Source organism: Dama dama, chromosome 11 (genome assembly GCF_033118175.1).
Source record: "Dama dama isolate Ldn47 chromosome 11, ASM3311817v1, whole genome shotgun sequence".
Lineage (NCBI taxonomy): Eukaryota > Metazoa > Chordata > Mammalia > Artiodactyla > Cervidae > Dama > Dama dama.
The window spans coordinates 18,356,465-18,384,008 of NC_083691.1; the positions used below are offsets into that span (position 1 = coordinate 18,356,465).

The 27,544-nt window shown below is 48.8% G+C and overlaps 1 protein-coding gene across 2 annotated transcripts in view; it reads left to right on the top strand.

Annotated features, from left to right (window-relative positions):
• The window catches only part of ASAP2 (ArfGAP with SH3 domain, ankyrin repeat and PH domain 2), a 153,203-nt gene that overhangs the window by 70,416 nt on the left and 55,243 nt on the right, over positions 1–27,544 (top strand). For both annotated transcript variants that reach the window (XM_061154787.1, XM_061154788.1), the window contains exons 4-7: positions 13,372–13,446; positions 15,339–15,388; positions 19,015–19,144; positions 23,725–23,810. In XM_061154787.1, coding sequence (XP_061010770.1) covers positions 13,372–13,446; positions 15,339–15,388; positions 19,015–19,144; positions 23,725–23,810 — 341 coding nt within the window. The remainder of the gene's footprint in view (positions 1–13,371; positions 13,447–15,338; positions 15,389–19,014; positions 19,145–23,724; positions 23,811–27,544) is intronic.

Below are 27,544 nucleotides of genomic sequence, written 5' to 3' on the forward strand. Positions count from 1 at the left end.
ACTGTCCCATGTGTACGGAAGTAAAAAAAAAAAAATTTTTTTTAAACACACGATTGGAGTTAGAAGACATTAATAGCCACAGAGCAAAGAGCTAGTAAGGTTGTTGGGGAGAGTGTGGCTTTGTCCCTGTGATGCGGGCAGAGCCCGACAGGGAGGCCTGAGGCAGCAGGTGCTGATTCTCCACGATAACAAAGCTCATCGCGTTCTGCTCGACATGGAGCTCACTTAAGCAGAGACTCTCAGCCTCAGTGATCCCGTAAACTTTCTCCCGTTTTCGCGTCTACTGAAAATGCCTTACATTCTTTCTCTTCTGAAAGCATTTTTTAACATTGCAATAGAGTTAATTTACAGTGTTGTGCTAGTTGCAGTGTGTAGCAGAGTGATTCAGTTATACAGGTATATTCTTTTTCAGATGCTTTTCCCTTGTAGGTTATTATAAGACTTTGACAATAGTTCCCTGTCTGTTGTTCCTGTGTTTTATCCATAGTGTGTGTGTGTTAATTCCAGACTCCAAATGTGCCCCTGTCCCCGCTGTCTCCTTTGATAACCATAAGTTTGCTTTCTATGTCTGTTTTCCATTTGTGTTTTTAAATGCCCTACAGTATTTATTCAGCAGGGGCATTGATCGTAATTTCATCTTTAGGGGAGGAAGGTTTACAGTTGTCTCAGTCCAGTTCAGTTGCTCAGTCGTGTCTGACTCTTTGTGACCCCAGGGACTGCAGCACACCAGGCCTCCCTGTCCACATCGCCAACTCCTGTAGTTTGCTCAAACTCATGTGCACTGAGTCAGTGATGCCGTCCAACCATCTCATCCTCTGTCGTCCCCTTCTCTCACCTTCAGTCTCTCCCAGCATCAGGGTCTTTTCCAATGAGTCAGTTCTTTGCATCAGGTGGCCAAAGGATTGGAGCTTCAGCTTCAGCATCAGTCCTTCCAATGAATATTCAGGACTGATTTCCTTTAGGATGGGCTGGTTGGATCTCCTTGCAGTCCAAGGAACTCTCAAGAGTCTTCTCCAACACCACAGTTCAAAAGCATCAATTCTTCGGCGCTCAGCTTTCTTTATAGTCCAACTCTCACATCCATACATGACTACTGGAAAAACCGTAGCTTTGACTAGATGGACCTTTGTTGGCAAAGTAATGTTGTACAGTTGTCTAGGGCATGAATTAAGGAGCTTCGCTGAACTCTAGAGAATCACCCCAGTGCCTGGTACCTGCTGTGTAGGAGTAACTGCCCTTAGACTGGTGCCAGACTGTCGGATTTCCATTTTCAGTGTCTGTTTTTTTTTTTAACATCCTGACACTGTTTGCCCTGTTAATTGCTGGTCTCTACCGCTCTTGGCACCTGCTTCCCCAGCGCTGTGAGCTGGAGAACGCCATGGCCGGCTGCTTAGGTTGTGCACAGTGTAGGAGTCTGTGAGCTCTGAGTGGGAGGGCGGGAGGACTGGGGCTTCCCTCGGGGAACAGAGTTCTGGCTGGACCTGCTGACAGTCACGTTGGACACCTGGAAACCTCTGCCGTGAATGATTTTTTGTCTGGCCTGATACATGCTTGGAAATTGTTTTCACTGAAGAAGACTCTCGAGAGTGCCTTGGATGGCACGGAGATCAAACCAGCCAATCCTGAAGGAAATCAACCCTGAATATTCACTGGAAGGAAACTGATGCTGAAGCTGAAGCTCCAATGCTTTGGCCACCTGATGTGAAGAGCCGACTGGTTGGAAAAAACCCTGGTTGATGGGAGAGATTGAAGACAGAAGAAGAGGGCAGCAGAGGATGAGACGGTTGGATGGCATCACCGCCTCAATGGACATGAGTTTGAGCAGACCCGGGAGATGGGGGAGGACAGGGAAACCTGGCGTGCTGTAGTCCATGTTATTGTAGAGTCGGACACAACTGACGACTGAACAAGAACATCACAAGACTTCAGCACCGCAAGCTGTTTCCTACACTTGCAGATTCCTGACCCAAATGAAAGCATGTCCTCAGTTGGACCGAGACAACCAAAGCAATAAGGCTACTTACCGTCAGAGCCCGTGTTTGCTTGTAGTACAGACACTACTGTGTATGCATTGTACTTCGGTTCCATTTCTTTCGGAAAAGGCAGGGCCACTTCATTGTAACTCCTATGGTACACTGACTCCTCAAAGTCAGGGAAGGGGGAGCGGGCCCAGGAGGAGAGCTCAGCTGAGAAGAGTGAGCAAGTGCCTGTTGGGGGCACCCAGTTCCCGGGGCAGGAAGCACTCACTGCTTCAGTTGGGGCTACTTTTATTAGGATGCTGTGCGGGCCAGCCCAGCCCTGTATGGAGGCCTGAGGGTGTGACCTCGGAAAGTGTCGAGGTGACTCTCACTGCCTCGGGTGCTTGGGTCCTCGGTAGAGGTGGGCAGGGATTCTGAGGGCTATCACAGGGTCCATCCACGTCCAGGCCCTTCGCCAAGTTCATGAATACATCCCTTACGTTAAAAGTGAAAGTGTTCGTCACTCAGTCATGTCTGACTCTTTGCAACCCCATGGGCTGTAGACTACCATGCTCCTCTGACCATGGGATTTTCCAGGCCAAAAATACTGGAGCAGGTTGCCATTTCCTTCTCCAGGGCATCTTTCCGACCCAGGGATCAAAACAAGGTGGATTCTTTACCCGCCACCAGGGAAGTCCTCCTTTAAACCTAAAACTTGACAAACTACATCAGTACTTGTATATTGTAAATTCTGGTTTACAAAGCTCTTGGACATCGTTTGTTTCATTTGCCATCCCCAGAGTCCTCGTCTTGCCCTCAGAGAGCCCTATCCTTGCACTCAAGTGGAGTCACCTGGAGCCAGTTAGAAACACAGGACCCCCACCCCCCACCCCCAGGCCCTTGTCCCCTAGGCCTGCCAAACTCAATTTTCCCAGGGCATGAATCAGCCCATTCAAGTCTTAGAAGCATCACCTAAGAGCTGAGGTTCTCAAAGTATGGTCCGTGGGCCAGCAGCAGCATCACCTGGAACTAGTTAAAAGACACAGGTCCCACATACACCTACTGAATCGTGGTTCTCAGCTTCACCCAGTGACAGCACCTGAACAGCTGCTAGAACACTGTCTGCTGGGCGCCGTCTCCCAGAGTTCACCCTCCATTCGCATTTCTAATCAGTCCTGGCGACACTGAGCGTGGTGTCGGAACCAGCTATGCTAAGGACATCCCAGTGGACCGCTTCCCATCTTCCCCCGGGGAGACTTGAGGCCAGGGTGCCAGAGTGTTCACTCGGCTGCAAGTGTCCACCCTCAAATTCTCAGAGCTGATGCATTGGAAACAGTGCTTTCGTTTTTGGTGATGGCTTAACTCAGCAATTTTAACGTCACGTGGGTTTTAGAAGACGCTATGGATTGATGAGTCCTGGGCTCTTCTGTGCTGGCCCCAACGCCTCTCAGAGTTGACCACACAGCTGTAGGTGGGCTGTGGTATGTTGTTTCGTCCTCTGCTCCCCAGTGGAAGAGGGTCACTGTTTTCTGTGCACTTAGAACCTAAAAGATCAAAGCGGAGTGACTGCCAGAGACGCAGTGCTAAAGGCAGAAACCAGGTCAGCTGTCTCCCCTCTTTCTTGTGTGAAAGTTGCCAGTGTTTTTGGCAGCTGCCTGGTTTTGATCTTTCAGTTTGCGTTAAACACTCAGGAACTGCGTGGGCTCTCCGTCTCCCTTTTTAATTAAACAAACCATCAGAGTGACTCTGCTGCCAAGAACCAGGCCTGGGCGCGTGTGTTCATGAGGGCCCCGTTTGAGTGAGCGCGCAAGACACTGCGTGGTGTGTGCACATGTGTGCATGCGTGGTAGGCCTTGGGCAATGTTTTCACCAGTCCCTGGGGAGAAATCACCAAAAATGAAAGTGGCCTAGATGGTTTTTCTTTGTCAGGTTTTCCTGCGTGTCTCTGAGGAACTGCTCTGGGGACTGGAAATAGGGAACCCTGATGTAGATGGCACGTCGTGGAGGGTGGACACCGCCCGGGGAAGCAGGTGTTTGGCCTCTACCAACCCCGCTCCCGCCGTGGGTCAGGAGTAAGCAGCCCTGACCGCTCTTAAGGTCAGTTGCCTCTGGCAGGGAAGTGACCAGCAGAGTGCTGGCCTCATTCTCAGCTCAGCTGCTGCTTAGCTGTGGGGTTTGGGGCAAAGTGTGTGACCCTCCCCTCCCACTGTTTCCCCTTCTGTACATGGGGCTAACACTGACCTCTCTCTCAGCAGATGTAAGCCTCGCAAGTGAGTAAGTGGCCCTGTGCTATGGCACTCAGGCCACTTTGCCTATGCTTCTCCAAGAAGTTTTCTGTCTGGATGTTCGTTCTCTCGGATAAGCAGCCTTTGGAAAGAACAGAAAACTGCTGTGACCCTGCCAGGCATGCACCTGCCTCGGGCCTCAGTGTGAGGAATTCCCTCTGCTGGGAACGTGCTCCCACCAGCGTTTCTCTGTGCCTACTGACCACTTCCTCCAGACTCTGCTGCTTGTCACCTTCTAAAAACACTTCCTGATCACTTTTCAAGAGTCCCATCTCTCGAGTAGCCATATCTGTAAGATTCAGGCGTGCATGCCTAGTCACTCAGTCATGTCTGACTCTTTGCGACCCCATGGACTGTAGCTCACCAGGCTCCTCTGTCCATGGAATTCTCCAGGCAAGAATACTGGAGTGGGTCGCCATTCCTTTCTCTGGGGGATCTTCCAACCCAGGGATGGAACCCAGATGTCCTGTATCACAGGCAGATTCTTTATCGTCTGAGCTACCAGGGAAGGATGCCCTTTGTAAGATCTGTAGCAGCTCCCAGACTGGAAAGAACTCAGAAACCTGTCAGCAGGTGTGTGGATAAGCCAGGTGATGGAAAACTGTTCAACAGGAATGGGAGGGAGCCACTGATGCAACAACACTGATGGCTGTCAAAGCAAGGATGAAAGAAGTCGGCAGAAAGCAGTGCACCGTGTAGGGTTTCACATATGTGAAGCCCTGGAAAATGCAGGTTACTCTGTGAAGACAGAAGCAGATCCACTGTTGCCTGGAGACTGGAGATGGAGGAATGAACAGCTGGGAGGTGGGGATTGCAGAAAGGCCCTGGGGGTGATGGGTGCACTCACTATCTGGATTTGGGCAGTGGTTTTCTGGGTGCATGCATGCATCATAACACCCACTCTGATGTGGGCAGATTATTGTACTAAGACATCAGTTACACCTCAGAGCTACTTAACATTTTCTTGAGGTTACTCATGTAAAGCACTGCTGTCCACCACAACCATGTGTCAGTGGATATGGTCTGTATCTGCTCTATCCAGTATCAGAAGCCACTCACCACCTGTGGCTCTTGTGCACCTGAAACATGCTAGCGCAGCTGAGGAACTCAGTTTCTAACTTGATTTAGGTTTAAGCCACTTCAATTTGGATGGGCCTGTGTAGCTAGTGTCTGTCGTACTGGACTGCACAGGTGTAAAGCCATTCCTACTACTCTAACACACCCTGCAGCGCACACAGATGCACGTGCGCGCACGCGCGCGCGCGCACACACACACACACACACACACACACACACACACACACACACACACTCTCCCTCTCTCTCTCTCTCTCTCTCTCTCTCTCCCTCCCTCCCTGCCCCAGGTCTCAGGCTCCAGCTCCTGGGGAAGACTTCACAGCTCCAGGCAGGTGCAGTCTGTTTTCCTTGGTGCATGTCCTTGGCTCATGCCGAAGCCTCTGCTAGGAATGTCCTTGTTTGAAGCAGTGAGGTTTGAGGTCTTTGCAGCTCTCTGTCCTCCCACACAGAGGTGCTGCTGGGGCCTGTGCATGTGTGAACAGGTGTTTGCCCTTCTTTGAAGTCTTGACTTTACCTCCTTAATTCTGTGATTTCCAGTAGTCATGTATAGATGTGAGAGTTGGACTAAAAAGAAAGATGAGCACCAAAGAATTGATGCTTTTGAACTGTGGTTTTGGAGAGGATTCTTGAGAGTTCCTTGGACTGTGAGGAGATCCAACCAGTCCATCCTAAAGGAAATCAGTCCTGAATATCCATTGGAAGGACTGATATTGAAGCTGAAGCTCCAATCGTTTGGCCACCTGATGCGAAGAACTGACCCATTGGAAAAGACCCTGAAGCTGAGAAAGATGGAAGGCGGGAGGAGAAGGGGATGACAGAGGATGAGATGGTTGGATGGCGTCACTGACTAAATGGACATGAGTTTGAGTAAACTCCGGGAGTTGGTGATAGATAGGGAGGCCTGGCGTGGTGCAGTCCGTGGGGGTCACAAAGAGGTGGACACGGCTGAGTGACTGAACTGAACTGAACTCTGTGATTGAGCAGCATTTGCTCAAGTTAAAAAGGAAAAAAAAACCCCTGTAGATCCCAGTGTCATCATTTCGGTCTCTGGTTTCTCATAGATTAGGCATATTAAAATAAGCTTATATGACACCGCTGCATTTCAGGTAAGGCTCTTTAGCCATGTTTTATATATGGCCTTTTAAGGAAACGCTGATTGTCCCCAAAGAGTGAGGGTTTTTGAGGAGAGCCCTTGAAAGACCTGTTCTTTTCTAGACTCAAAAGCCAAGAAGATTCTGCCCAGCAGCTTTTCTGTCCTGAGTCTTCTCGTTGTTTGTTGTTCAGATGCTAAGTTGTGTCAGACTCTTTACAACCCCATGAACTGCAGCACGCTGGGCTTCCCTGTCATTCACCATCTCTTGGAGCTTGCTCAGACTGATGGCCATAGAGTCAATGATGCCATCCAACCGTCTCATCCTCTGTCGTTCCCTTCTCCTGCCCTGTCTTGCCCAGCATCAGGTTCTTTTCCAGTGAGTCAGTTCTTCACATCAGGTGGCCAAACTATTGGAGTTTCAGCTTCAGCATCAGTCCTTCCAGTGAACACTCAGGACTGATCTCCTTTAGGATGGACTGGTTGGATCTCCTTGCAGTCCAAGGCTCTTCTCTTTGCTGCTCCTGAGAACAGTGCACTGTGATGTGAGAATCCTTTCTAGTGTCAGGCTTCTGGACGGATCCCTAGGGCAGTGCAGGTGTGGTCACTGCCTGAGTTAGGAAGGAGGACACACGGAGGGTCCTGGGGGTCAGGCTGGGACCAGGGGCAGAGCTTTGCCTGGCTCAGCAGCTGCTGGTGATCACTGATGAGCTGAAGAAGCAGCTGAGACCTTGCTCCTGTGTCAGGGGAAGTGTTGGGGGGGAGCAGATTTTAGTGTATAAAAGTGGCAACGCTAGGGTTGAGGAATTTTGAGACCAAAACATAATAAATAGGAAGAAGCCATGTGGAAAGATGGCTGCTGTCTGGCTGTATTCCCCCACCCGCCGCCATCTCCTTATCTGTCTCTGCTGATCAGCTGTGACATTACCGAGGCCACTGTTGGTCTCTGATAGCCCGTCTGCCTGTCTGTCCAGGACTGACTCATTCTTCTCCTACTGAGATTATGGATGTTGGATCACTTATCAGTTCCTCTTGTCAAGACATATCCAAGTGAACCCAGGGAAAGGGAAGTCCTCCTCTCTAAGGGGAGGACTGTTAAAGATTGCCTGTGTGCTCTTGGTGTTAGATCCGTACTTACTAGCAGCGATTAAGAGTTATAATTTGTACTTAGATCAAGCTTGGTGTTTCAGAAAAGCCATTTTACTTACGCTTGTTAAAAGTAAGTCAGAGGATAAGAGAAAGCCCAGTGCTTGCTCAGTGCTAAGGAAAATATTTGCGTTGGGTCGCCCAGGGGTGATTTTAATTCTTCCCGGAGATCATAACAGTTTCGTTGCTGGTAAGTTGAGGCTGGAGCCACTGAGCACGAGGCATGTGCGGTGAGAGCCCTTGGCTGTGGTTTTCACCTCTCGTGGCCGGAATGGGGATGGTTTGTTCAGCTGTGGACCCGAGACTGCGGGACAGCTCCGGTATAGGCTGTCCGAGGGGGGCCCAGAGCTGGTCCTTCCTGTGCCGGGCCCGGATGGGACACCTGGGCTCCGCACACGGTTCAGGGCTCAGGCGGAGAGAGGACCAGTCATTTCCCGGACGCTCACCCTGAGTCACTGTGTGGTGTTCAGGTTGCGTATGAGAGCAGGTAGAAAAAAAAAAAAAAGAAAGCAGGTAGACACAAAGGGCAGGCAGAAGCTGGAGCCGGGGGTTCGGGTGGGGTGCTTTGCTAGTAAACCCACTGTTCATAACAGTTTCTTCTTTAAAAAAGGAAAAGCAGCTTTATGAGCTGTGTTGTATATCATAAAATGCACCCATTCCATTTCTACAAGTCAGAGATTTCTAGTAGCTTTACCACGAGGTGTGCAGCTGCCACCTCGAATCAATCTGGGGACATTTCCTCCCCTCCCGCCCCCAGTAAGTTCCTTCCTGTCCCCTCCATGGTTAATCCCCATTTCCACCCCCAGCCCCAGGCAACCACTGATCTACTTTCCGTCTCTTTTGTGATAATTTCACTAATTATGTTCTGATTAGAGAAGTAATAGCTTCTTATTTTAGATCATTTGAGTAACCCCAGAAAGAGAAGTGGCAGGAAGGAGGGCCGGAACCCCCTTGGTGGGATCCTCTCCAGGCTGCTCTTTCTAGCTCTTACCCTCCGCTGCCCGCTCCGCCCACCTGGCCGAGGTGCTTCCCCTGAGTCTCCTCGGTCCTGTGCCGGGATGCTCTCCACCCGTTCCCACAGCGCAGAGTCCTCCCCGTCTTTAAAGGTCCATCCCATGTGATCCCCCGTCAGCAAAAGATTTCCCTGGTGTTCAAACTGAAGGCGATGCTCTCTTCTGAGCACTTCCATGGTGTTCTATTTATGGCTCATAGGGTTTCCATGTGGCACCTACATGCTTCATCTTCCTTACTAAACGGTGAGGCATGAGGACCGAGCTTCTGTCTAACGCATCTTTGTCTCCCAAGCCCTCTCACCTGCTCCATCTTCCGTTGCCCCCTGAGTGCCCCGCGTGACTCCTTCATGACTGTCATCACGGCTGTGATGGCTGTTACCTGTCACGCCCGCCTTGTCCCCAGTGTCCAGCATGAAAGCTGGCTCCATGTTTGCACATTCCTTAGGTTTTTACTCTAATATTTAACCCTTGAGTGCTGAAGCCTGGTTTACCTCTTTCACCTAATACCTGTCCTCACTACCTGACTTCTTATTTCAATTTAAAAAATAATAATAAATAAGAATAAAGTCTTTTTTTTTTGGCCCCACCACACAGCTTGTGAGATTTTAGTTCCTTGACCAGGGGTTGAACCCAGGCACTCTGCAGTGAGAGTGTGGAGTCCTAACCACTGGACTTCCAGGGAATTTCTGATAACAGTCTTAAAATAGATGTGTAAACAAATTCTGGGTGCTATTCTTCCCTGCTGTGCAGAACCTTGTTTTTCTCACTCATTCATGCATGCACTCACAGGTAATGCACCTCTCATAGAAACACATCAGAGTTCTTCCTAGAAACACAAGTTTTAATCAGCAAGCACCTTATTTTTTTTCTCCCCCAACCCACCGTGTATCTATTTGTTCCGGTGTCTTTAGCTCAGCCTCCTGCCCTGAGCGGCTCTGACACCCCCTCCCCGGGCCATTCCTGCTGCCCGTGGTCTTACACTGGCCTTGTCTAGGCAGCGCTCAGGACTGAACCAACTTGTTGGACTCCAGCCAGGACTCTTCAGTCCAGTGGACGAAGGGGCAGAGTCAAGGCTTAGGAATGGGAACAGTCATGTTCTTCCCAAGCCCAAGTCAGCCTATCTGACTGCTCAGAACCACTGGTATCTGTACAGAGTCCAACATGTTGCATGTTGTGTGTCTTACACTTTTCGTTTAATTCTTGGTGTCTACATATTTGTGAAGACTCTTGAGTGTCCCTTGGACTGCAAGGAGATCAAACCAGTCAACCCTAAAGGAAGTCAACCCTGAGTGTTCATTGGAAGGACTGATGCTGAAGCTGAAACTCCAATCCTTTGGCCACCTGATTTGAGGAGCTGACTCTTGGAAAAGACCCTGATGCTGGGAAAGATTGAAGGCAGGAGGAGAAGAGAGCAGCAGAGGATGAGATGGTGGATGGCATCACTGACTTGATGGACATGAGTTTGAGTAGGCTCCGGGAGTTGGTGATGGACAGGGAAGCCTGGTGTGCTGCAGTCCATGGGGTCACAAAGAGTTGGGCACGGCTTAACAACTGAACGACAACAACATATTTATTCTTCCTCTGAGATGGCAAACATTGATTTGTTCATTTGTAGCCAGCTTTCTGCTGTCTGTAAAATAGGTGCTCAATAAATACATGGTGAATGAGTTAACAAATTCCCACATTCATAATATGATGTTTAAAGCTATTAATGTATCTCTAGATTCTGTCTCTTATTGTTGTTCACTTCAGTCACTCAGTCGTGTCTGACTCTTTGTCACCCCATGGACTGCAGCACGCTACACTTCCGTGTCCTTCCTCTCCCAGAGCTTGCTCAAACTTCATGTCCATTGAGGCAGTGATGTCATCCAACCATCTTATCCTCTGTCATCCCCACCTGCCTTCAGTCTTTCCCAGAATCAGGGTCTTTTCCAATGAGTCAGTCGGCTCTTCACATCAGCTGGCCAAAGTATAGGAGTTTCAGCTTCAGTATTAGTCCTTCCAATGAATATTCATGATTGATTTCCTTTAGGATTGACTGGTTGGATCTCCTTGCAGTCCTAGGGACTCTCAAGACTCTTCTCCAACACCACAGTTCAAAAACATCAATTTTTCAGCATTCAGCCTTCTTTATAGGCCAACTCTCACATCCATACATGACTACTGGGAAAACCATAGCTTTGACTTGATGGACCTTTGTCGGCAAAGTGATGACTCTGCTTTTTAACATGCTATCTAGGTTTGTCATAGATTTTCTTCCAAAGAGCAAGCATCTCTTAATTTCATGGCTGCAGTCACCATCTGCAGTGATTTTGGAGCCCAAGAAAATTAAGTCTGTCACTGTTTTCATTACTTACCCATCTATTTGCCATGAAGTGATGAGACTGGATGCCAGGATCTTAGTTTTTTGAATGTTGGGTTTTAAGCCAGCTTTTTCAAACACCTCTTTCACCTTTATCAAGAGGCTCTTTAGTTCCTCTTTGCTTTCTGCTGTAAGGGTGGTGTCATCTGCATATCTGAGGTTATTGATATCTCTCTTGGCAATCTTGATTCCCAACTTGTGCTTCAACCAGCCCGGCATTTTGCTTGATGTACTCTGCATATAAGTTAAATAAGCAGGGTTACAAAATACATCCTTGACGTACTCCTTTCCTAATTTTGAACCAGTCCATTTTTCTGTGTCCTTGACCTGCATACCGGTTTCTCAGGAGGCAGGTAAGGTGGTTTGGTATTCCCATCTCTTTAAGAATTTTCCACAATTTGTTTTTCCTACATTCTGCTTTAGTGCAGTCAGTGAAGCAGAAGCAGATGAGTGCTATGGAGAACAGAAAAGCTTGAAGCCGCCCCTTAGGATGTGTGGCGTGTGTGAGCTTGATAAGGCGAATGCAGGGTGGAACCTGTTAAGTCCCTTAAGAAATTTTCTAAAAAGAAAATACTGGGGATTTCCTCAGTGGTCCAGTGGTTAAGAATCTGCCTTCCAATGCAGGGGACACTGGTTCAATCCCTGGTCTGGAAACTAAGATCCCACATGCCACAGGGCAACTAAGCCGAAGTGCCACAACTAAATCCTGACATAGCCAAAAATAATAATTTTTTTTTAAAAGAATATATTGGAGGATCGGTGTGGGGGTGGGCATTGCTTCCTGCTGAGCAGTTGGGATGTTAATGAAAATGGTGGCACCTGAGTCATCCTCATGGACGGGCAGGTTTTGGGCATCCAGGGGCACGGGGAAGACCGTGAGCTCAGGATGGAGCACGTCATCAGTGACCTTAGACTCCGAGGAGCAGGAAACGACAAAGACCTCTGTTCATCTGGACACGGGGATGAAATGTGGCAAATGAGGTTGGACTGTGAGGGTCGAGATGCAGAAGTAGGTTTGGTTTTTATCAGGGACACGTCGGAGAAACTGAACAACTTCGAGGAAGCGGTTGGGGCGGGCAGAGGAGGTGATGTTTCAGTCCAGAAAAGGGGCAGGGAGGTGAGAAGGCAGAAGGAGCGTGTGGACGGGTAGCAGGTGGAGAGGCTGGAGCCCCAGGAGGCAGGCTGAGTGCCAAGCTGGTGGGTGGGGACGTGGGACATGTGTGTGAGCCCCCACGGCTCAGCGGAAACCCAGGCGCGCTCCTGTCGGGGGTGAGTCACCTGCACGGCCTCACCTTAGACTCAGGTTTTCATTATTTAAGTCCGAACTCTCCAGGCCGATCCTGGCAAGTCATAGCTGAGGGCGTTGTGTCTCTGCTGGTGCGTGCCGAGTCGAACTGTGGGAGCCTCAGACAGAAGTTACCCCAGAAGGCATTTCGGAGACAACAGTCATGACTTGACCATTTATCTGGCAGGGGAGGTGGCTGGTGCAGGCATGGTTACGCACCTTGCTAGTAGTAGTTTTCAGGTAAATTTCTTCCTCTATTTTGAAAGTTCATATGCTGAATAGTGCGTGGAAATCAGATCCCACGTTGCTGTAAAAGTTGTGATGGTGGTTGGCCTTCCAGCCCAAGGAAGCGCTACGAAAAGTGAAATTTTCCTTAGTTGGGTTGTAAGAAGGAAGGGTCTTACACAGGGCCCCTCTATCTGTTGACAGTCCCGTAATTTCGGTGCAGGTCTCTGAAGTGACGCAGGCGCCCGCCGCAGCAGGTCGCACGGGCAGCTGTGCTGACTTGGGGGGCGTGTGCGGGGGAGGTGAGCACCGAGAGCCTCAGCTTTCTTCTCCCTGGGGAGGGATTCTCATCGGGTTGAGAACCCAGGGACTCTGCGCCTTGAGCTTTCTTGCTCACTGAAGCTTGGTGTCTTCCAGTTGGCTCACAGCTGAGTGGCTGGCGGGGACAGGCCCTGAGTGTGTCAGAATGCTTTGGTTCCCCTCGATTTAATCCATGGTGACAACTTGCTAAGTCACTATCTCTCGCCTTCTTGCTTCAGGGGCAAGAGCAGGCGACCTCGAGACCGCTTGTCCCTCCTTTTCTCACTTACCTGCTTTCTCCAGCCACCCCCACCCGCTCAGTGCTTGTTCCGTCTCTCTCACACACATTCTCTTTTAGTTTCCTTTGTTGGGGGCCATGCTGTGGAGACTGGGGGTGCAGACTTCATAGCCCAGTAATAGGTTAATATTTTGTGAAATATAAACAGATGTAGACTTTTCACTGTTAGGTTTTCATTCATAAGATGACATCGTTACGGAGACTGTTAATGATGGGGTTTTAGGGAAAGTTTATCACCATGTGTTCTTTTAACCTCCTTACTGTCCTTGCTTTAGATTAAAAAGGAAATGGAATAAGAATATTTTTCTGTTTTTTTGTTTTTTGTCTTTTAGATTCAGAACATGAACAACATAATCTCCTTCCCTCTGGACAGTTTGCTGAAGGGGGACCTGAAAGGAGTGAAAGGGGTATGACCTGCGGAGTCCTGTCCGGGGGGCAGTGGTTTGAGGACGGCATTGCGGTCTGGCTGGCCCGTCCAGGCAGATACCCCTCAGGCCTTCCTGAAATGGCGGGATAGCTCCACGGCACCTCCGGCTCCCTTGACTGGCCACCTTGGCACCACCATTCAGTGGTGACCCGTGGCTTTCCCAGTTGTCCCGCTGGTGCTTGAGATGTGGGAGGGAAAGAAACAGGAAACTGAATGACTATGGGCTTGGCCAGCGGAGCAGGGAAGCCTGTGTGCAATCCGGTTTTCCAGCTGGTCTAGCCCTGACTGACCCCTGTACAGGCCCCCTGCAGGGACGTGGTCTCCCCACTGGGAGATCAGCACTAGCAAGGCCTGAGCCACCTTCATTCTTCTATCCTGCAAAAGGCGCCCATCGTCGAGGCCTCACCAGCCTCCCACAAACCCTCAAGCCGTAAACTGTGTCCCGAGCACATGTGTGTATGGCCCAAGTGCAGTGTGGGGCCAGGTGCTGAGCAGAAGGTCACTCGAGCCTGTCTCTGGCACAGACAGGTGTGTGATACAAGAGGGAGACGACCATGCCTCAGTCCTTAGGAGGCCGAGTTCTCTGATCCCCAGCGGCCTCCGCAAGGCCAACCTGGCCGACCTGGGGTCTCTGCAGAGGCAAGCCGTGCACGGAGAGCTGTCCGGGCAGGGAGTCTGGCCGGGTGAGCCGTTAGGAGTGAACACGTTGAGGAACGTTACTCATTGTCCCCTGGGGCCCCAGAGAACTAGTCAGGGGAGGTAGGCAGGAAAACGGGAGGGCTGGGCGCACAGGGCAAGTCCTGCCCCGGGGCCTGCAAGTCGGGCCAGTCTGCAGCAGCCAGAAGCAGTCCTCCCCGGGGCCTGAGCTGGGGGGAGTGGAGGTGAGGCTGATGGGGTGGACTGGCCCCCTCTCTGGAGGCTTTAGGTGCCAGGCTGTGGAGCTTGGGCCTTGTCAGAAGGCTGGAGAAGAGCCAGAAAGAATTAGAAATCCCCGCAACAAAAGGGTTTTCTCTTCCAAAAGAGCCCTGTTAAAGGGAGCATACATAGGTGGGAACAACTTGATGGAATTTCTGGTGGCTCAGTACATTTTTAAGCCAGGTTTCATCAGAGAATGTGAGGTCCTGAGTTCCAGACAGAATCGTGCAATTCTCTCCTAGTTCACATTGTAGAGAATCTGCCTGCAATGCAGGAGACCCAGGTTCAATTCCTGGGCTGGAAAGATCCCGCTGGAGAAGGAAATGGCGACCCACTCCAGTATTCTTGCCTGGAGAATCCCATGGACAGAGGAGCAGGCGGACTACACAGTCCATAGGGTCACAAGAGTCTAACACGACTGAGCGCCTAAACCATCAGGTCACAGGAGACAGTAAATGGCTTTTATATTCTTGTTTTGGGGCCCACATCAGGGGTACGTGTGTTGAGATTCTTGTATTAATAAAAAGAAAAAAAAGAAAAAAAACAGAGTCCTTTTATTTCAGAGGGATAAATACTTGCAGATTAAATGTTATGTCTTTCTGGGTTTAATTTCAGAATAATTCTAGGGCAGAGGGCAGGGTCTAGGTGAAACAAGACGTGCTGTGAGTTGATAACTCATTGTAACTAGCTGACTGGCACATTATACAATTCTCTCCACTTCATTCTGTGTGCATTTTGTATATTCCATAATAAAAATTTCTTAGAAAAGAAATGCCACCACTAGTCTAATTAAAAAGCCTATACTAAGAGCTTAGGCTCTTTATTTTTCATGGGATCACATACGTCATTTATCGCAGAAATTAATACTCCTTTCAGGGCTAGTCTTGGGAGAATTAAGTTTATCTTGCCCAGAAATTCATGATTAGTCCAGTTTAATTTATTCTTCTCTATTTACAGGATTTGAAGAAGCCTTTTGATAAAGCTTGGAAGGACTATGAAACAAAAATGTGAGTGTTTTTGTTTTAAAAAATAAGCATGGGTAACTTGAGGCTTTAAGATTGCGCTTTTATTGCTTAAAGGTATTGTCTGAATGAACCTTAATCCAGGAAAGAATTCACCCAGAACTCTGTTGCCCTGTTCTGCTGTGATTCTAGATGTTTTCTTCCGTACCGGGTGTCTGCCTTCCTGATGTTAACTTCTTCAGACAGGCTTTTTCTTGTCCCTCCTCTTCTGTCCTGTGACTGCCTGATTGTTGTTTTCAGGAATGTTAATTGACTGCTGCTGGTTGACTTTAGGCAGCTGCTGTAACATTTCTGATCACAGTTTCTCGATTCCTGGAGTGGAGAGGATCAAGCTAGCTAGAACTGGGTGAGCGATTGTGGGGATAATGGTTTCGATTATTTTAAATACCTGAGAAGTAGAAAATATGTTTTAATGCCTCGTGTTTGCTTTGTAATGGCTGTGCCTTGGGTAATAGAGTTTTCTCAGTGGAAATAGAAACTTTTATATGAAACCATCTGGGAAAGTGGGAAGTGTTCAGAAGAAAGCCTTTTCAGATGTCACTATTGTTGGTCACTCGCTAAGTCAGGTCCGACTCTTGGTGACCTCATGGACTGCAGCCCGCCAGGCTCTCCAGTCCTTCACTATCTCCTGGAATTTGCTCAAATTCACATCCATGAGTTGGTGATGCCATTTAGTCATGTCATCCTCTGCTGCTCCGTCTTCCTTTTGCCCAGTTTAATCTTTCCCAACTTCAGGGTCTTTTCCGATGAGTCAGTCTTTTCCAAACCAGTGGCCAAAGTGTTGGAGCTTCATCAGTCCTTCCAGTGAATATTCAGGGTTGATTTCCTTTAGGATTGACTGGTTTGATCTCCTTGCAGTCAAAGGGATTCTGAAGAGTTTTTTCCAGCCCTACAGTTTGAAAGCATCGATTCTTCGGTGCTTAGCCTTCCTTATGGTACAACTCTCACATCCATACATGACTACCAGAGAAAACATAGCTTTGATTGTACGGACCTTTGTCAGCAAAGTGATGTCTCTGCTTTTTAATACGCCATCTAGGTTTGTCGTAGTTTTCCTTCCAAGGAGCAAATGTCTTGTAATATCATGACTTGCAGTCACCGTCAGCAGTGATTTTGGAGCCCAAGAAAATAAAATCTGTCACTGCTTCCACCATTTCCCCTTCTATTCCATGAAGTGATGGGACTGGATGCCCTGATCTTAGTTTTTTGAATGTTGAACTTCAGGCCAGCTTTTTCACTCTCCTTTTTCATCCTCATAGAGAGACTCCTTAGTGCCTCTTCACTTTCAGCCATAAAGGTGGTATCATCTGTGTATCTGAGGTTGGTATTTCTCCTGGCAATCAGATGTATCTATAGGTAGGTAATTGGGTTTGTTTGTTTTTACCAGCCCCGGGCATCTGTTCAGAGGTAGAGGATCACAAAGCTCACACCAAGCAATACCAAATCTTTGGTGCTCATCCTGTCCTAGAAATCTAAAGTTCCCGTACTCCAGATTCTGGAGTTTTTCTAATGGCGCACATTCACATATTAACACAGATTATTAAACCCAGAGAGCCTCCAAACTCACTAGGCTTGGCCCGTTAGCGTCCTGGATCCATGTGCCAATTCAGTTCAGTAAACAAGAAGGGGATCCGAATTCCTGCTTTATAGACGGGACAACAGGCCTCGGTATTTGCTCTGGTCAGTCACAAGGGACAATTGAGCCAAGGGCAGGACGTGGATTTCCCCACTTCCATTCAGCTGCTGTCACTGCCAGACTCACGGGCCTTAGAGAAAAGGCTTCTGTGCATTTCTGAACCTGGGACGTGAGGGGGTCTCTGAGGCGGGTTGCTGGAGAGAGTCTTCAGGTTCTGAAAGTGAAAGGTTTGAAAGAAGAATGAGATCAAATTCTATAAAATCAAGACACACATAGATATGGTGAGGACTCACAAAATCCCAAAATTGGAGGACAAATGAGCACCACCCTTTAAAACTCAGAGTTATTGTGATGCTGGAGAAGGCTCTTGAGAGTCCCTTGGACTGCAAGGAGATCAACCAGTCAATCCTAAATGAAACCAACCCTGAATATTCATTGGAAGGACTGACGTTGACGCTCCAATCCTTTGGCCACCTGATGCAAAGAGTCAACTCATTGAAAAGACCCCGATGCTGAGAAGGACTGAGGGCAGGAGGAGAAGGGGACCACAGAGGACAAGAAGATTGGATGTCAATGACAAACTCATTGCCATCATCATGAATTTGAGCAAACTCCAGGAGATGGTGGGGGACAGGGAAGCCTGGTGCGCCGCAGTCCATGGGGTCGTAAAGACTTAGCAACTGAAAAATAACAGCAACAATCCTGGGATAAATTTTAAAAGTCACTCTACCCACTTACATGTGAGATTAGATTATCCTGAGAGGCCCTGTGATGCGTAACAAACAGCCTTAAGACGTCTTTAAAATTCCTGGCCTGCAGTTCCATACCTGACCATTTTGAGAGTGACCGACGTCTGGACTGGATCTCAGGCCCTTTGCAGTCGCGGTGGCGTCAGGGGCGCCTTGGGGCTGCGTAATTGTCCCGTGACCTCAGGGGCCTCCAGTCACACCCCGTCCTGGGGCGTGAATCACTGCAGCAACTGCAGCAACATCTCTACCAAGTGGTCACCTTCAACTCACCCATTCAAGTCAGTGACTGTCTACTGTGCGCCTAGCACCGTGCTTCAAATAGAAAACAAGAATTAGAAGCTCTGTTTCTTGCCTCTTCTTGGGGACTTAGAAGTCCCCAAACCATGGGGACTCTGGACCCAGAGGAACCCATTTCATGCTGAGCGCTTTCTGCGGAGTGTTGCTTGTGTAGTGTTGGTGTCCACCTTGGGGTGCTGTGCGAAGTCTCTGCCCGTCTCTTGGTGGTAGCCTTGACACTTCTGGGGGCTTTCTGTGGCTTTTGTTTCGTTTGCTTTTCTCCCGAATAAAAGTCTAGTAGTTCAAGCCCTCCCTAACTGATGTGACTTGTAGCTACCCTGGTTCTCCGTCTCAGGACATGCTCCAGGGAGGGGTCAGCTGGTACCCTGTCCCGCACACTGGACTCAGGAGCACAGTCAAGCCAGGAGATACAGACAGAGGGAATGAAGCTTAAAAACAGGAAAGGCCATCTGTTTCCTTCTGTGACTGTGAAAGTGTTAGAGCTCAGTTGTATCCAACTCTTCACAACCCCATGGACGATAGCCCCCCCCAGGCTCTTTTCTCCATGGAATTCTCCAGACAGAAATACTGGAGTGGGTTGCCAATTTCCTTCTCCAGGGCATCTTCCCGACCCAGGGGTTGAACCCAGGTCTCCTGCATGGCAGGCAGATTCTTTACCATCTGAGCCTCCAGAGAAGTCCTCTGTGACCTTGAGCACTGTCCCAGTGGAGTTGCTTTGGAAGCATTTGCTGAGTTCAGTACTCAACAGAAAGGGCCAAGATGGATATTTGTTGGGACAAATCGCATCTTTTCTTCCCAGTGAGTTCAAGTCCGTCCTGTGCCAAGGCATCTCGGGGAGCATTTGTGTCCAGGGTGGGTGTCAGGATCACAGAGGGGGCTCCCCAGTCTGGAGTTGTCTTGACTGATTCTCTCATTTTTCCACCTGTTAGAACCAAGATAGAAAAGGAGAAGAAGGAACATGCCAAGCTCCATGGGATGATCCGCACGGAGATCAGCGGGGCTGAGATCGCAGAGGAGATGGAGAAGGAGCGGCGCTACTTCCAGCTGCAGATGTGCGAGGTGGGCGTGTGAGGTGGGCGGGCCGGCCCACCAGAGGCCTCAGTCCAGCGCGGAGGTGCTGTGGGTGCTGTTGTCCACTTTCTGCCCCTCAGGGAGCCTTAGGCTCCTGGAGTGTGGGGTTAGACTAATCTGACATCAATGTTTATTAAAGGTAGGGAAAGACTCATTTGAAAGATGGAGGAGGAAATGGCAACCCACTCCAATATCCTTGCCTGGGAAATCCCGTGGACAGAGGAGCCTGGTGGGCTATAGTCCATGGTGTCGCAAAAGAGTCGGACATGACTTATCGACTAAACAACAGAACTTGAAAGAAGGTTCTTTCTGCCTCACACAGATCCTCCTGGAAACACCTCTTCTCCGCTTTAAGTCAGCTAGAATACCCCCTTAAAGTGAAGTCGTTCAGTTGTGTCCGACTCTTTATGACCCCAAGGACTGTAGTCTACCAGTCTCCTCCATCCATGGAATTTTCCAGGCAAGAGTACTGGAGTGGGTTGCTGTTTCCTTCTCCAGGGGGTCTTCCTGACCAGGGGATCGAACCTGGGTCTCCCGCATTGCAGGCAGATGCTTTACCATCTGAGCCACCAAGGAAACCAGAATACACCCTTAGGTGCTTTTAAGGAGGTACCAGGGGGGGTGAGACCCCCCCCCTCACCCCTGCAGCCGTGGTCCCCTCTGTGAGCGTGAGGGTCTGTTTCCAGAAGCTCCTGCCTCTGCAAGTGTCCACCCCCCACCCCCACCCTGGGCTCCCCCTGCTCGGGGTAGGGATGCTCCCAAGGCCTGAAGTCCTCTGGCCCACTCCACCTGCAGCCTGAGTCCTCGCCTCCGGGAGGAGAAAATGGCAGTACTGACACTCAGAACTTTTCTTTGCTGGAGGTTCAGGGATGGAATGGAGAAGGACATGGCAACCCACTCCAGTACTCTTGCCTGGAGAATCCCACGGACGGAGGAGCCTGGTGGGCTGCTGTCTATGGGGTCGCACAGAGTCGGACACGACTGAAGTGACTTAGCAGCAGCAGCAGGGATGGAAAGTCCCCAAGACCACCCATGCAAGCCTTTGCTTCCAGCCTTTTTTTCGTGCCTTGCTTGGGGGGCTGTTGGTTGAAACAGCTCGTGGAAACAGATCCCCCCTCGCCCGAGGGCTCATGCCTCCAGGCGGTGGCAGTGGAGTGTCCGTGTTTGGTGGCATTTGTGTTCCCCCACAGCAGTCCAGACGTACATTTTGAGTGTGCCCGTGCAGGGGTGATGTTTGTGATAGGCACTGAGACTCGGTTCAGCCAGCTTTCCATTCCCTGTAAGCCATCCACAGCAAAGCTCATCAAAAGGCACTTGGTGATTTTAGGATGTTTGTTAATTACAGCAAGCACCTAGCCTTTCCATATGTGTATCTTAGGAGTGTATTTAAATGAGTTTCTATTCCCAGAGTACACTAAGTGGTCTTCGGAGGAGAATCGGTTCCTGGGACAAGAGACGTTTGTCTGATGTTAGTACAGCCACACCAACTCTCTTTTGGTTTCTGTTTGCATGGGGTTTCCTTTTCCAGTCTTTTACTTTCAACTTACGCATATCTTTGGCTCTGAAGTGTGTTTCCTGTGGGCAACCTATATTTGGGTCATGTTTTCTTTATCCAGTCTGACAATCTCTGCCTTTTGATGGGATTCTTTAGTCATTCACATTTGATGTTACTGTCTATGTGGTTGCGATAGTAACATCAAAAAAGTCTGTTCTTTTACCTTTTTTTTTTTTTTTTTAATGTCTTAGGTCTTTTTTGTTCCTTTGTCTCTCCTTTGCTGCTTTGTTTTTCATTACGTGAATATTTAGAAAGGTGTAACTAAACTCAAAGTGTTCCTGTAGATAGGAGAGTGGATGTTTTTAGCCACATGCTGTTTTATCCCAGCAGGCATCACTTAGACTAACACCTGCCTAGTCCGTTTCGCACAGTGTTGGAGAAATCAGCCTGGATGACAGGAGACAGGGACGAGAAAGCAAAACCGCTGCATGTCCTGCAGACACAGGGCGTTGCTTTTATTGGAGAGGGATAAAATGAAGTAGCAGTGTTTCACGGAGAGTGGATTTGGAGGGGCGCGTGTGTGAGTTCAGGTTGTGCTCTCTCTTTGGCTAGTGAGGAGGAAAGCTGTTGACCTGAACTCTGCAGGACTGCTTATTCAAGTATGTTCAGGGACGAGAAACTCAGCCTGGGTGTTACTGGCATTTCCTCGTGTTGAGGCTGTGCTTTCTGTAGCGTGCACCTAGTGTGCACCCAGCACTGGGGCTTGTCCTTGTCTGGGCGAATGGGCTGTGAGGACTGTCAGAAGGGTTATTTTATTGGAAAGGTGCTATCTACCCGACACCGCTAAGTCACACACACGAGTTGTCTGTTGGGCGGGTCCCCAGTCTGTGCTGAGCATCACAGGGTCCCCGCTCTGCAGAGCTGGCTGGGGCAGGGCCCAGTGCCGTGTGCAGGCACAGAAGTGGAGGTGGGCCAGCGGGCTGTGAGGTCGGAGTTTGCAGAGGAGGACGCATCTGATAAAGCTGCGGACGCTGACCAGCCAGACCTGGGCTGGAAAGAGAGTGTGTCTGAAAAGCAGTCCCCGAAAACCTGGCCCCTCAGAGTGAAGACTGCTGCAGTTACAGTGGCTTTAGAATCGTGCAACCGCTTCCTCAAACTGAAGCCCTCGAGCTTTGTAAATGCTCAACATTGTTCAGGTGTTTACCATTTTAGTTGCCTCGGATCTAATGTAGAGAAGTGACTTTCAGGTGTTTATTCTAAACCTGTGGGATTTTTTCTTCAAAACGAATTTTATAAAGACATTCAGTATGCCAGATCGGTAATACAGAGCTCATGTGAATAGAGAATGTATGAGAGATCCGCCCTTGCTTTTCTTATCATTATAAAAATATGTGCTTTAAAACATTGGTCAGTATATATGTGTGTGTATGTATATATGTGCATGCATGCGTGCTTAGTCGCTCAGTCATGTCCGACTCTTTGCAACCCAACGGACTGTAGCCCGCCAGGCTCCTCTGTCCATGGGGATTCTCTAGGCAAGGATACTGGAGTGGATTGCCATGCCCTCCTCCAGGGGATCTTCCCAACCCAGGGATTAAACCTGTGTCTCTTATGTCTCCTGCATTGGCAGGCGGGTTCTTAACCACTAGCACCACCTGGGAAACCCATGTATATATGTGTATATGCATAAAAGAAATTAAAAGTCACTACAGATTTTATTTATTAAGGTAACCACCTTGACATTTAGCTGCACATCTTCCAGATGTCCCTGGTACGCGTACGTTAAAGACAGTTTGTGTAACCAGGATCATTCTCTACTGCTGCTTTGTATCCTGATTATTTTCACTCACTAGTGTGCCACAGACATCTTTGCACATCAGGAAGTCTCTGCTTTATTGGCTTAATCACTAATAGCCCTTCTTTCTATGGATGCGCCACACTTTAGTTCCCTGTTCATTACATTTGGCTTGTTGCCATTTTTCATTTTTACAAGCAAGTCTGCAATGAACCTTCTTTTCCATTCATCTTTGTAAATTTTTATGATTGTCTTCTTAGAATAAATACCCAAAAGTAGAATTTCCAGGTCAAAGGGCACATGGATTTTAATGTTGACACATGGCCAAACATCTCATTAACCATCTAACCATTTTGCTACATTGCCAGACATCTTATTTAATTAACAGTGAAGAAGTATCAGAAAGGAGGGAGATGAGGATGTAAAGGCAATGATGTAGTTACCGTTTCAGAGCAGCTGGGCAGGAGGACACTTGAAGGCGAGTTTCCCAGGTTACAGCTGAGATGCCAGTGGTCAGCGGGGGTCAGCAGCTCTCTAGGGGGCTTTCAATCTTAGAGGTGACTTATTCTCAGGATTGTAAATACATCCTATTTTGATAGTGAAGGGGAGAGGGAATTTATGGGATCTTTTGTTCTATAAACTCTTAGCAAAGAGCAAATGTACGTCCTGATGCTAGTTCTATATATCCCTGGGGTTTCCTGCTGTCTTATGATTGTTAATGAATTCTCCAAGTTAAAAATGATTTTAATTTATTTGAATTTAAAATTTGTTTTTTTAAATTCAAACAATCACAATGTTTATTTAAAGTGTCGGGGAAGTGTTTCAATATCAGAGATGTGGAGACAAAGCCTTAACTACGGAAGACCTGCAGTTAGTGTTTAGACAATGACCTACCTGAAGAAAGGGCCCTGGAACAGGGGATGTGGACCGCAGAGTCCAGAAGGTGGAACCCTTTCACTCTAACCATCTTCACTCTTCCATGCAACTGGGGCAAAAGTTTCCCCTAGCTGGTTAAGATAGACTGTTTTATTGCAGGGAGTTCTTGGCACTTAAAGCTAAACATTTGATTACCCAAAGGTCAGGTAATTCATGTGGCACCAAAATAAAAGAAGCATTTAGTTGTGGCCTTCAGAAAATATTAAGCATCTATCATGAGACCTACCCATAATACAGGATGTCAGAGAAGGCCCAGAGGTGACCTGTCCTCAGAAGTTCATGTTCAGATCATTTTCTGTTTCTATGACATTTCCTGTTTTTGTTTTTTTTTTTTTTTAACAGTATCTGCTGAAGGTCAATGAAATTAAGATTAAAAAGGGAGTGGATTTACTTCAGAATCTGATCAAGTATTTTCACGCTCAATGCAAGTAAGTTCTTGGTTCTTTTCCTTCATTATCATGGTATTTCAGATGTTTCTCTCTTTAGGGCAGCTTCTTGGAGATATGTAGTATTATGCTGAGGAAAATATGCTTGTATTTAAAAATATACTAGTAAATAAGTAAGAAGAGTGAAACAGTGAGGCATGCTGCCACACAGACGAACCTTCAAAACACATAAAGTGGAAGAAGCGAGAAACAGAAGACCACAGACTGAATGAGTCCACTTACTTGAAAGATTGGGAATGGGCAGACCCACTGAGGCAGGGCTTGAGGGGAGGGGGAGAGTGGGGAATGACTCCCAGGGGCCACAGGGTTTCTTTTTGGGCTAATGAAAATATTCTGGAATTAGACAGGGCTGATGATTTCTCAACTTTGTGAATAAATATACTAAAATCCACTGAACTGTATGTTTTAATAGGTTGAATTTTACAGTTTGAGAATTATATCTCAAAAACTAAAAAATAACATAAAAATCTACATTACTTTATCAAATGTACTTTTTTTCCTTTTTTTGTAAATCACCAAACTAGTTTGATTCTTGGATGTTCTTTTTGTTAAAAGAGAAGTGAGATGGTGTTAATGCAGAGTCTTAAATTAGGAGAATACTTCCATGTATTACTGATCTATAAAACAGATGATATGCTAAGCAAAGGCAGCTGTCTGGGGAAAGAGGGTGAACCGTTCAGGGTCAGGGGACTGCTCACGTGCTCATCTTCGCTGTGTCTGTCAGCTCTCCGTCCACACCGGGGCCTCATTGTCTTTCCTGTTCCTCAGCCTGAGTCTCACCATTGACGTGAACAGGCTGCGGGCTCAGTCACTGCTGCTGTTGGCTGTGTGCGGTGTTTTGGGGGCCCCCTGAGATACTGGAGACAGGGTGGTGTACGTCCCGGGCCCAGCGCCTGCTGGAGCAAGACGCAGGCAAACCCACATATAATCGGACGCTTCGCAAAGTGTTCTGACATACCAGAGCCTGAGAGAGTCTGACAGAAGGACCTAATTTAGATCGAGGTGGAGGGCAGAGATTCCTTCTCTGTTCCGTCCTTGCCGTGTTTTCCAGCTGGCGGAGCACGCACCTGGCCCACAGGAGGTGTTCAGATTCTTGAGTTACCTGCAGGTCTCTCTCAGGGACGTGGATTCTGGAGTCTGAAGGACACAGAGGGGCCGGCAGGTGGGGAGCAGGGGAAGAACCTTCCAGGCAGGGTCAGGGTCTCGAGGCAGGAGGGAAGCCAGCCCGCCTGAAGCCTCGTGAGCAAACTGAAGCTGCATGGGAAAGCTGGAGGCGGGCATGGCCTGGCGTCTTGTTCACGGCATTAGATTCTGTCCCACACATACGGGGAGGCGCGCAAAGTTTCAAGAGGAGGCTTCATTCAGCAAGTGTTGGTTGAGCTCCGGAGGACACAGAGTGATACAGAAGGTCCAGGTGATACAGCAAGAAGGAAACTGAGCTCCTCCCTGTGTGGACCTACCGGTGGGACGGAGGACAGCAGCTAGCCAGCCAGCAGGGGTGTGATAGTCTCAGGGAGCGGCTGTGACCTTGAGGAGATGGCTGCAGGACGAGAGGAGAGTGGAGTTGATTGGGAACATCACGGAGGTGTCTCCCAATCCATTTCTGCTTTCACGGGGTTGCTCTGGGTGCCGAGAAGGACCAGATGGGATGGGATGGGTGTGCGACCACTCAGGCGCAGGGGTCGTGTCCAAGGGTGGCTGGAGCCCAGGCTGCCTGGGCCTGGGGATGTGTGAGTGACATGGAAATCTCTCGAGGGTGTTGTTCCCACATGTGTCCACATGCCTTTCCCTTAACGGGCTGGGCCCCGCACTGGTATCCTTTACCCTGCTGTCCCCTTGGCCTGGAACGCAGTTCCGTTCCTTCTGTGCCTTCCCCCAGCCTCTGGTCCTGCGAGACCCAGCTCAGGTGTAGCTGCCGCTGTGAGGGCGTCCGCTCGCCCCACCTGCACATGGCTCTTCCCTCTGTCACCATGGTGCTAGCTGCACATCCCCGCGATGGCGCCTTTCGTGTGTCCTGTCTCCCGCCCAGCTGTATCCTCTGCAGAGATGTCCTCCGGGACGTTTATTTTTTCACCTTCGGCCACGCCCCCTTCCCCTGGCCCGGTTTGCAGCGGTGAATTGCACTGAATTGGGTGGAGCCGGGCTTCGGAATTCTTAACACACCTCTGGGCATGCTGTGTTTCTGAAGTGGAGGCCCAGCAGCCAAGGGGGATGTGTCGTGTGCTTCATCCTGGGTTAAAAGAAGCGCTCCCGGCGTGGAGCTCAGAAAATAGGAAGACCCTCAGTTTGTAGAATTTTTAAGATGATTTCTTTTATAGAAACTCAAAATGCTATGTGATGACCATACAAGTTACTTCTTCAGTCTTCTCCTGGTAACCTTATGTGAGGCCATTTAGGAAGTGGATCGCTTCCTTGCTGATATTTTATTTTTTAAGAAGTTATTCTGGGGTTTCCTTTTTTTTTTTTTTTTTTCCTTTATTTTGCCCAAACTAATCAGTTGGTTAGCAACAGACCACTTGTGGAAAAGTGAACGAGTTGGCCTTTTATGGGCATGAGCTCAGTAACTTTTAAAAATGATGAGTCTTCCATTACTTCCTTTTTGGATGGAGCATGTGTGTGTGTGTGTGTGTGTGTGTACACACATGTATATACCGCATGCTCTTCAAATCATTTAAGAAGCTTTGACTTTTCAAATGCATATTTGGAGAGCATAAAACGTGGAGCTTGAGTGATTCAGCCACTGGATGAAGGAGCCTGTGGCCACACACGTGTTTATCCGCCAGGCAGTTCCCATGCGTCCCCATGTCACACTCTCTGTCTCCACGTCTCACGGGAGCACGGCCCTGCCTGGCAAGCGTGGTGACCCTGGGGCAGAGGCAGCCTGCTCAGTGGGGCTGCTGGTCTCTGCAGGTGCCCAGAGGCCTCATGGTGGAGCCAAATTCCCTGGAAGCATACTTGCTTGTTCTTCCTGAGAACTTAGACAGACTTTACTCTTCTTCTTCCTTTTTGCTTTCTCCAGAAGCCTTCTTGAAGAGTATCTTCTTCATCTTCAGTTGCCCAGATGTGTCCGACTCTGCGACCCCATGGACTGTAGCCCATCAGGCTCCTCTGTCCATGGGATTCTCCAGGCAAGAATACTGGAGTGGGTTGCCATTTCCTCCTCTAGGGGATCTTCCCGACCCAGGGATCAGACCTTGTTCTCCTGCATTTGCAGGCAAATGCTTTACCACTGAGCTACCTGAGAAGCTGATTGTCTTATAAACTTATGATCTATGCCTTTTATATCATGTAAGGGAAGAAGTGGCATCTTCAGTTCCTAGAAGAACCTGGACAGTGTCTTAATAACTTTAGCTGCTGAAGACTGAGGCTCCTGTTCTCTAGTGGAATCTAAAACTAGGCAGTGTTTAAAACAAACAAAAACGGTGACATTCTAGACAGTGGTGATGAGCGCTGCAGTGACTCGTTCTTTGTACCTGCTGGGAACCTCTGTGACCAGTGACGGCTGATGTCCTTGGGTTGCAGATGGAATAAGACCTGCTCTGGTGCCCGGGAGGGGTTCCCTCCAAGAGAGAGAGGGCCAGAGGCCCCCAGCCGTGAGGGGGTGCTGGTGGGAAGGCTTAGGAGGGGGAGGCCGCCCTGCTGGTTGGGCACATGAAGGTTGAATTTCGGTGGGGGTATTATAAAGGCTGGCGAATTTGATCAGGTAGGCTAGAAAA